At 49.0% G+C, this 10,380-nt stretch overlaps 1 protein-coding gene and 2 long non-coding RNA genes across 4 annotated transcripts in view; all 3 read right to left on the bottom strand.

Moving 5' to 3' along the window:
• Positions 1-223: 223 nt before the first annotated feature.
• LOC123131138 (uncharacterized) lies at positions 224-1,787 on the bottom strand. 2 transcript variants are annotated; one of them, XR_006464075.1, is made up of 4 exons: positions 1,670-1,787; positions 1,409-1,571; positions 793-1,334; positions 224-708 (listed from the first exon to the last, which is right to left on the bottom strand). It is a non-coding gene; the product is annotated as an uncharacterized lncRNA (long non-coding RNA). The 2 variants fall into 2 exon arrangements; XR_006464076.1 differs by lacking the exon at positions 793-1,334.
• Positions 1,788-6,178: 4,391 nt separating this feature from the next.
• On the bottom strand, positions 6,179-7,253 carry LOC123131137 (uncharacterized). The gene is made up of 4 exons (XR_006464074.1): positions 7,119-7,253; positions 6,928-7,024; positions 6,442-6,526; positions 6,179-6,350 (listed from the first exon to the last, which is right to left on the bottom strand). It is a non-coding gene; the product is annotated as an uncharacterized lncRNA (long non-coding RNA).
• Positions 7,254-9,074: 1,821 nt separating this feature from the next.
• The window catches only part of LOC123128687 (mitogen-activated protein kinase kinase 5), a 1,901-nt gene continuing 595 nt past the window's right edge, over positions 9,075-10,380 (bottom strand). The window contains exon 2 of the mRNA XM_044548755.1: positions 9,075-10,380. This exon is cut by the window's right edge and continues 6 nt beyond it. Coding sequence (XP_044404690.1) covers positions 9,351-10,380 — 1,030 coding nt within the window. The 3' untranslated portion in view covers positions 9,075-9,350.

Below are 10,380 nucleotides of genomic sequence, written 5' to 3'. Positions count from 1 at the left end.
GCGGGAAATGGGTGGCGGAACATATGGAGGGAAAGCGTTTGCGGGAAAATATTGAGGAGAAAGCGTTGCTTGAAAATATATTGTTTTCAATGTCTAAGACGGGCAATGGTTGCACAATATTCATCAGCCAAAATTTTAAAAAAATATATTTCGGCCTAACATAAGCAAAAGAGTGGAGCGGGATAGTATGGCGGAAGATATAGGCGGGAAATTTTTTTTCCTGACTGGTGCATTTTTATTTCAGCATACATAGATGTTCAAATTGAAAAGTCTGATACACACATATGTAGATACAATGGGTCGCGCACGTGCATAGATGAATCACCCTACTTAACGACGACCACCTGGCCTTTCCTTACGACCGGAAGGCGACAAGCGATTAGGTGGCCGGGGCACACGAAGACCGCGGCCATACTCCAATTCGGCTTCATGTGTCTGCGAGTCCTGCGTAGGTGGTGGAGTCGCGAATCCTTGTTGCGAACCTGAAGCGTAATTGTAGGCGTATAGTTGTGACTCCGGGGGGATAAAAGGTGGGCCAATAACGTCCCCTCCGAAGAACTCTGTAACTAATGACGTAACCGTGTCGCCAAGATCATGTGATGCTCCCCGGAGGCCTGTGTTGACGCCATGATCATGTGATGCTCCCCGGAGGCCTGTGTTGACGCCGCGTTGGGTGTTCTCATCGCCCCAATTAACATCAGGTGTGTCCTGCACATAGAAACATTTGAAACAAACTGTTAGAGAATAATATATGATATCATTGTAAATGCATTGAAATGTAAACATGACTACCTGAGCATATCCCTCTCCTATACTGTCTGGCCATTGTACGTGGTGCTGGTTTAAATCTGTACACGAGTCTTCTCGGGCATGGGGATCCCTCGAGTGGAGAGATACGGCTGAGATCCCTCACCTTGGGTGTATGCATCATATCCTGTGTACGCATATGGGTTAGGGGAAAGAAATTGCTCGGGCATCGAATCCAAGCCCGTGCCATGGTCCTGAGATGTCTGCCCCTGACGAAGCTGCATCGAAGAAGAGCGATGCAGCGGCAGAGATGAGTCATGTCGTGGCAATGTCGTTCTAGTACTCGGACCCTCCCCCCATTGCTCATGGCTCGTACGCGCCTCGCTTGGTCTGGACGACGGTGCCGCACTCGGTCTGGCTGACCTCGCTACCGGCATGTATGCTCCAGTGGCAACGTCGTCGCCTCTACCGCATCTGAACTTCTTTGCCACGAATTGTTGCAAAAGTTTCTGGAATGTCTTGCGATATGGGCCCTGGGCCGGCATGCTATCCGTAGCCATCTGCCCTACTTCGTTGACATTTTCAAGCTGAACAATATTTAGATGTTATTTAGTTCAAATGATTATGAAATGATGGACCTAAAAAAGTTATAAGTGATTACCAGGTGGTCACGATAGTAAGCTGCATGCAGCTCAACATGTCTCCGCGCCTGCTCCTCTTGTGTGAGATGTGTTGGTATAGTAGCTGGCTGACTGGCCAGGCTAGCACGTGTGTTCATGCAGTACCACTGCTTGTACGCTTGATTTGTACTTCCATCGTACGGTCTGTGAAATTAAATAATTACATAAACCGTTGTGATGAAAGCAAAGCATCTTCACGCATAGTATGATCATCATAAAAAAATAATGTACATAAAATATACCTAAGTTGACGCACTATATCTGCTAGCGCTTCATTTTCTCACTTGTGTACCCATTCACTCTTTTCTTCCCTCCAATCGTATAAACTCCAACCACTGCCCATATTTTTTAGCCTGCAAATTATGTAACAAAGTGTGAGTTTAGTAAATTAAAAATAACACTAACTATTTAGGGATGTCACATCTTACTTATGTGTTTCCTCGTCGATACGTCTGGGAAAAGGTGGTGGAATTTTTTGATAGAGACCGAACTGTCTCATTACACGCTCTGGGTTGTAAGGTTCAACACACCACAGGAACAATAAGTTGCAGCGAGTCAGCCAGAATGCACTATCGGTCAACATGCCTGGTGTGAAGTGTCGAGCATCAAAGACCATTTTTAGCTGGTCCTGAATCCACGGGTTCCATGTGACTTCTGCCTCATCAAGTATCTCAAACTGCTGGTGGTACATAGGGTAACAATTTTTCGCAATATCTGGAGACTAACGTTTCCATACCTTTGTCCACCTGGTGGCCATAGTTGCGCTAGTACCCTCGCCAAAGTCGTATGGGTATATGGGTTGTACTATACGAGGTCGTCCTACAGGGAGGTATTCCCAGGACCACAACTGTAGAAACTCATAGGCGACACAAAGTAATGGAGCTTTTTGTGCGAAAGAGGTTTTTTGCGTGGCATCACACAAGCCTCTGTATGTATGAGATAGCATGGCAAAACCGAAGTTGTATTTTGGCTGCTCGGGTAAAGGTTCATCTACCATATTCTCTGCAATGTAGATGAGACCAGGGACAACAACGTCCCCATGTGAATTTGGAAATAGATTTCCGAGGAGCCACAACAAATACGCAAACAAATGTCTTTTTCTCGTTTCCTCATTGGCGAAGCTAGATAAATTAAGAAAGTTATCACGAAGCCAGACGAGTGGGATGCCCCGAGGGTTACCAGAACGTTGTGATTCTGACATTTCCATCCCAAGACGGGCTGCTATATCTAATGCCCAAGATGAAGACACTCGTGGAGAGACTACCGGCTCACCTCTAATTGGTAGAGCAGTGATCATAGAAACATCTTTCAGTGTAGGTGCAAGCTCCCCAAAACGAAAGTGAAAGGTGTGGTTTTCAGGTCTCCACCGGTCAACGAGGGATGTCAAAAGGGATGGGTCCGAACGTACTTGGTCGTTGCATGATGTGAGCCTAGCAAAACCTTGTAGTCCATAAGCGTCAAGGTGAGTAAGGAAATGATTGTGTATTGGCCATGTTTTCTTTATGATTCGAAGTCTGAAAGGCCGATAATCATGCTTAGTATTTGGTTTCAAAAATAGGTGGCAACGGTGGCCGGCGTCATGGGGCCCCTGCAAAAGCACTGGCACTTCACCCATAACCTGCACACAAACATATAAATATAAATTACGAGGAAGACAGAAATATAAATGCAAATCAAAATTAACTTAAAAAATACAAAGAGATACGATTTACAATAATTATCTGAAGTTAACATCAGAAGTACAATAATACAAAGAGAATCAATTTAAATTTAATATAAGTACACATAACGAGTAGAAATATAAATAGACATGGCGAGTACATATATATCAATATCATGCGTTGTTGTTGGCTCGATACGAGCAGTCTTTGCGTGAATGTCCAGGACACCTGCAAACGCGGCATCGCCTTGGTTCTCCCATCTGGCTATGGTCCATGTCATTGCGATGACGCCTAGACTGACGTCGTCCCTTTGCGGTTCTCATCAAGTCGGTGTTCGGAACCCATTTCGGCCCATCTGGCCACAACATTTTGTAGTTCATATCAATGCCCCAAACCCAGAACTCACCGTTCCAAGTGTTGTACAGATTGTACATGTTAAAGTACGGCGATATGTATGGCTCGATGCTGATTTTTTGAACAACAGCCGTCCGAAGCACATGACTGCAAGGGTAGCCCTCAAGCTTGGGCTTGTTACAAGTGCACTCACATGAGGTTGAGCCAAGGGTGACAACATGCTTTTTTGATCCTCTGTGGTGACCCTTAACGTACTTGGCTCGCACATTGACCTCCCACTTATTCCTAAGTGCGTCCACTTTCCTGCAGCCATGACTTTAGGACTTCTTTTCTTTCTCATCCAGATGTTTTTGCATCTTCTCGGACCATGGCTTGTTCAATTCAACTTGTGCTTTGGTGACGGTGACCCTGTCTGCAAAGTATGACAGGGTCCGGTTCCAAGTTTCTCCAATTAGGGCTGTGATAGGCAGTGCTCGCACCCCTTTAAGAACACCATTGTACACCTCTGACATGTTGCTGGTCATTATTCCATACCGAGCCCCGGTGTCGTGAGCCTGCGCCCACTTCTCCAAATGAGGGCAATTCTCGGTGATCCACTGGCTCAAATTTATGGCCGTCCTACGACCCCTCCCGTCTTCTCTCTGCGGCAAGGCCGCGCGGTCGATCTCACCATTGATACCTGCCCATATCGCATTCATTTTGGCTTCAGTTTTTTGCATGCACATCCTCTTGAATAACTTGAACCAATCCTTGTTTTTGAATTTGGAGTAAAAGTTTGCTGCCAAATGCCTCATGCACCACCTTCCCTCTAGATCGGGCCAGCCCCACTCTTCTTCCGACGCCTTAATTATTTCAAGAGCGCTTAATAATCCAGTGTTGCGATCAGAAATGATGCAAACACCTTTACGCTCTTTCACGACACCAATCTTCACGCATTTCAGGAACCACAACCAGCTATCTTTGTTCTCGCTCTCGACCAATGCATATGCAATAGGAAGAAGCTGATTATTTGCATCCGCTGCAATCGCCACCAATAGTGTGCCCTTGTACTTTCCAGTGAGAAAGGTACCATCAACAGATAATACCGGGCGACAGTGCCTGAAGGCTTGTATAGTCTGGGCGAATGCCCAGAATAAGCGGTCCAGGATTAGCTCACCCGGGTTCATTGGGTTTGGACGTTCTCTCCGCCAAACTTGAGTCCCCCTATTAGCACTTGCTATTTGATGAAGCATTCTAGGGGCATAAGAATATGCCTCCTCATAGGTACCATACAAGTTCTTGAATATATTTTACTTCGCACGCCTAGCCTTGCTGTAGCTAATAGGGAATCCAATTAGATCCTCTGCATCTTTTTGCAGAGCCCTAACACTAATGTTGAGACTTCCCTGCACAATTGTTTCCATCGTCTGTGCCACAAATTTTGCTGTCACATTGCAGTGATCTGAAAGAGTCCCAGTTTGCTCACAGGTATGCTCCACTATTTTTGTGATATGCCATGACTGACATACCCCAGGCTTCATTCTAGCGAGAACTCTTCCGCGGCAACCTTTCGCGGTGTGGATGCATATGACCTTCAACTCTTTTTTATCAGACTGCTTCACTCTATGTTGGCGGTGGATGCCGATTGCATAGCTACCCATTGCCTGGTAAGCAGACTTCTTATCTGGGAAAACTTGCCCAACCTCCAGGCTTCCCGCTCCTAGGCCAGAAGCAGAGTGAAATTCGTTGGTGATGCTCATATCCTGTAAAAACCCAGGTTGCAGTGCCGCCGCGACCGCCCTCTGAGGAGGAACATTTTCTTCTCCGCTTGACTCCGAAGACGCAGAAGAATGATCATCATCATCTAGCGCCTCCGGCAATCCCTCCACGTGTTCGCTCATGTCAACGGCCGCCGACCAATATCCTGTGTCATACATAGGCTGGCCGCCCGTCGGTTCCGATGGGCCGATGCTAGGGGCTGATGTGATGGCCAACTCGACCTCACCACCCCTGCTACTGCATCCGGCAACATCAGTGACTGAAATGAACTCCACATACACCATCGGCTGACCATACATTGAGTTATTGGGATTGCTTGCAAACCTCATGTACGACCCCCACGACCGATCACCTGTGACAGGCCGCAAACCCCAACGGGCAACTGTCTCATCATTTCCTCCGTCAACGACGAAGGCCTCCATTGTCATTTTTTTTCCCTGCATCCCTGGGCCAAACACCGCTCGGATGCACCTTGTAACTGCTGCGTAACCCACGTTGACCATGTCTCTCACTACAATTGTAGTTGACTCGCACAAGGACACATCCACCCCGAAAGGACCGTCGCGTAAGACGTTCCCATAGTACACTACTAAATTTTCCATAGTACCTAACCACCATACATTTTTACATTTCAAATAGTTAGTAACTGAACATTTAGTAATGATGACAACATTTACATATCATACGACTAAAATAATAACCGTATTTTTGTTACAAATATTCGGTTTGTTTCTAGAATCATTTGCGTAGACTTTAAGGGTTTGGTTAAAGTGTATTTAAAGATCTATTTTTTCTCAAACTCGTCTACAAGAGTAAAAATGACTATTAGTACAAATTAATTTTCTTACAACAGCCACTAAATATAACAGTACAATAATAACATTTTAATGTCATATGAGTAAAACATTTAATTTCTTCCGGCTTTATATAATTTTTTCATAGCATACGATAGTAATCATTTATTTACAAATAATAATATTTGCAGCGGCATGCACATTATTCACAATAGTACATCAATATAAAAAATATTAACAAAATTATGGTGTCATTTTATACCTTAGCTTCAATATGGATGTGCTTGCGAATGCAATTAAGAGTCCAAATAGTTCGAATAAATTTCCGTCGCCAGTACTATATGAACTGAGTCAACCTATTATCACATGAACATCAATATTACACACGGATTTTTCTTTCTGCTATCAAAAGTATGAAAATAGCACTTGCATGTATGTGGTCATCACCTCAAAAGGGACAGCGAAGATAGAAACACAATTTCTTCAATCACGTCATCTCCTCCTTGTTTGCTACTAAGATGAATTATTTTATCTAATTACATACATCATCAAGTACATTAGCACATAATCTTAACATATAAAATTTAGATTATTGCGACATAACAAAGTAGACCTACGCTTTCTAACTATAGACTTATTAATAAACATACCACATGAAATAACATACCACACGCAATGAATAATTACTGTACAAGTTTTTTTCCTAATTACCGTATTAAGATTTCTCGCATGTCAATACTAATGGATGCACCTAACATAGATATAACATGTTCAATCTACTCTTCTAAAAAATATATTATAAATGTTGTATTTGTTGTCTGAAATTATTTCTAACCTCTACGCACTAACATCGCATAGCTAATGACGGGCTAAATGACTAACTAATTACCATCGTGCATGCACAAAAAATTACACGTATTGCAAAGCTCATACCTTGATCTTCAACTTCGTAGTTCACTTTCGCAATGCAAATCCTACTCCTCAAGCTTTAAATGACTCCAAATGACTCCTTCAAATGCTAAAATTATGCCTAAAACAACAAAGAATACACACTTAGGAACTAATCAAACAGAACAAAAACATCATGCATGTGAACGAAACCAACGAAAATGGATAGATCTTACCTTAATCTATCTTTTCTTCAACTTCATCATCTTCGAAATCCAACTCCAAATCGACCAAAATCACGAGTAAAAGTGGCTACCAAGTTTTCCTTTCTGTCTGTGTATGCACTTAGAGAGAGCAAAGAGGTAGAGAAGGCAACCAGAGATATGCGAGAGAGAGAGAGTGTATGCACACGGAGCCGCGGATGTGCGTTTAAAAAGAAGAGGACCACTGTATTGTCGGCAGAACTAGCCAGAACTCACCTACCGCGACATCGGATTCCAGCATCGCGGTGTCTCATCACACGCAGCAACAACAACGCTCTCGAGTGTGCGGCATGAAAACACGCATTGAAAACAGCACGCCTGAGTGCTGTCGCTTCGGCTGGAGAAATAGACGGAAGCGAGAATCACGCACTGCTTTAATCAGTCTCGTCTACGTAGCAATCAGTACTACAAAGTTTAGGCGGGAATCCGATTCTGGATCATCGAAACTTGTGGCAGAAAGCAAAACAAGGAACTGGGGAAAAGCAGCGCCTGTGAAAATCTGCGCCCACCGGAATCAGCGCCGTTCGCGCCGTTGTCGCGCGTGCAGCAACAGGGTCGCCGCCTGCTGCAGTGGCGGCCTGGACCACAAGCGGGGCCCGCGAGCATCACAGGTTGTCGGCCCGCGCCCGACAGCGGCAACAAAGGCCGCCTCGCTGGGTGGCGGCATGGCCCACCAGGCCTGGCCGTTCCGTCCCGGCTCGGCGCACTGTGCACAAACGGTTATATCCCGCGCGGCCGTCTCCTGCGGTGGCGGCAGGGCCTGCCGCCTCCTGGCGTGGCGGCAGGCGCCACATGTCGCCTGCCGCGCCTGCCGCCACTAGCGAGGGGGTCCTTTTTGACAATGTTTTTGACATGCGATCTTTTTTGGGAATTCTGTTGGCCAGGGGGTCTTTTTGGACAAAAAATCGAACGAACGAGGCAACGAGATCAGAGGTGGGGCATGCGCCCCCGCCCGAAACCTTTGTTTACTGCAAAAGCGCACTGGCGCCCGCGCCCCTACCGTAGGACCAGTAGCCGGGTCCCCGCCCGCAGCGTCATCGCAATTCCCATGACGCATCACGCCGCACCAATGGCCGTGTCAGAAGGCAGGCGCATCATGCTGGCAGTCCTAGGCCTGCGGCGGCGATCGATGATGGACGGATCCGATCGGTGACGCCGGCGACGTGACCCCTCCTCACTGCTCCCCCCTCCACGAAACGAAACTTCCAAACAGTGTCGTCCTACGTAGGAGTAGGTACCTAGCCGTAGCCAGGGACCTCTCTCCTCTCTCTCTCTCACACACGCGCCTTTCCCAGAAGAATCCACCAAGCTGGCAATGGTGAAACACGCCATTAGTTTGCCGGAGCGAGGAATCTTCGTGCCGCCAGCGTGCCAGTGCACAATGCATGGCGGCATGGCGGCATGACCACCAGAATCCAAAGCCATCGGGTAGGGCCCGAAACAAAAGGGGAGAGAGGAGAGCGCAACGCGACTGACAAGCGAGGGAGGAAAAGGAAGGAAGCAACGGTGCCGGAATATTTGCGGATGGATGCGCCCATTATTGCTGCTGCTCCGATGCGCCTTGCATGATTGCGGCTACTCTCTCTACATACATAGACGGCCATTGCGGTGGCTACTAGGAGCGCCCATCTTTTTCACGCGAATAAAGAGGATGCCCGATGCGATTCACCAAGAACATCAGAGGGAGAAGCAAGAGAGGGCTCCGATTAAAGTTGGCTGCTCTGGTCCCCCCGTTCAAAAATTTGTTCCATTTTTATATTTTATATCCATGGTGGCGATCCGGCCGAATCCGCCTCGGCATCCAAGAAGCTTCTCCTGTCGTCATCTCATCGTCTCCCTACAATTCCTAGCAGATCAAATTCGGAACAAGAAATTGCATTTTTAACAGCCCATACTGTATCATCATCATCATCATCATCAGAATAATCATCATCATCATCATCAGAATAATCATCATCATTTGGAGGGGAGAACATTTAATTGACATTAACAGGAACTAAAGAAAAAGCTTGAGCTTAATTTCAGGAGCGACGGCAACAACAGAGGGATTGGATGGGTAAATTTGTGGTGGTGGCTTCACTACCCAAAATGGCTAAGAGGAGGAGGAAAGATCGATCGCCCCTCCTCCTAGATCCCACGTCCCGCCACCGGCCACCGTCCACCCATGATCCCTCCGAATTTAACTTGGTTACGGCGGGGGAGCCGTCAGCACGGCGGGGCGGCGAGGGCCTGCGGCTGCTGCGGCGGCGGCGAGGCGATGAACCGGTGCTGCAGCAGCTGCGCCGCGGACGGCCGCTTCGCCGGGTTTTTCTGGAGGCAGCAGCTGATGAAGCTCCGCAGCTCCGGGGACGCGGTGGGCGGCGCCGCCGGCGACTCGGAGTAGCAGATGGCGCACATGAGGGCCGCCCAGTCGCCCTGCTTCCCCAGGTTCTCCCCGAGCGGGAAGCGGCCCAGGTAGAACTCGAGGATGCTGAGGCCGAAGCTCCAGATGTCGCCGGCGTAGCCGTTGTAGTTGCCGTCGTTGAGGTCGGTGTTGATGCGCTCGGGGCTCATGTACGCGATGGTGCCCACGGAGGAGTTGCAGGGGTCCATGGTCTGGTTCAGGATGCGCCCCACCCCGAAGTCGGCGATCTTCACGCGCCGCCCGCAGTCGATGAGCAGGTTGGACGGCTTGATGTCGCGGTGCACGATGTGGCACCGGTGGAGGTAGGCGATCCCCGACAGCACCTGCCGCGCCACGTCCGCGAGGAAGGACTCGGACGCGATGCGCCGGCCGTCCAGCGACCCGCCGTCCATGTACTCGAGCAGGATCTGCAGCTCGCCGGCCTGCTCGTACATGCCGTGGCAGCGCACGATGGACGGGTGCTCCGCCGTGCGCAGGATGGCGATCTCCCGCGTGATCTGCCGCCGGACCGCCTCGTCGTGGTGCCCGTAGAGCACCTTGAGCGCGTAGGCGCGGCCCGTGGGCGCGTGCCGCACCAGCCACACCGTCCCGCCGGCGCCGCTCCCGACGCGGCGGACCCGCTCCAGCTCGCCCAGCGGCGGGGGCGCGGGCGGCGCGGAGCCGGCCGAGTTGGGCGGGGTCATGGACATGGGCATGGGCATGGACGACGCGCCGCCCGACCCCGACCCCGACCCGGACGAGGACGTGGACGACGGCGCGGAGGACGGGGGCGGGGGCAGCGGCAGCGGCACGGCCAGCGACGTCAGGTCGCGCTGCGGGAGCGGGAGCGTG

This window comes from Triticum aestivum, chromosome 6A (genome assembly GCF_018294505.1).
Source record: "Triticum aestivum cultivar Chinese Spring chromosome 6A, IWGSC CS RefSeq v2.1, whole genome shotgun sequence".
In the NCBI taxonomy this organism is placed as follows: domain Eukaryota; kingdom Viridiplantae; phylum Streptophyta; class Magnoliopsida; order Poales; family Poaceae; genus Triticum; species Triticum aestivum.
This window is presented reverse-complemented; position numbering and strand designations above follow the sequence as displayed.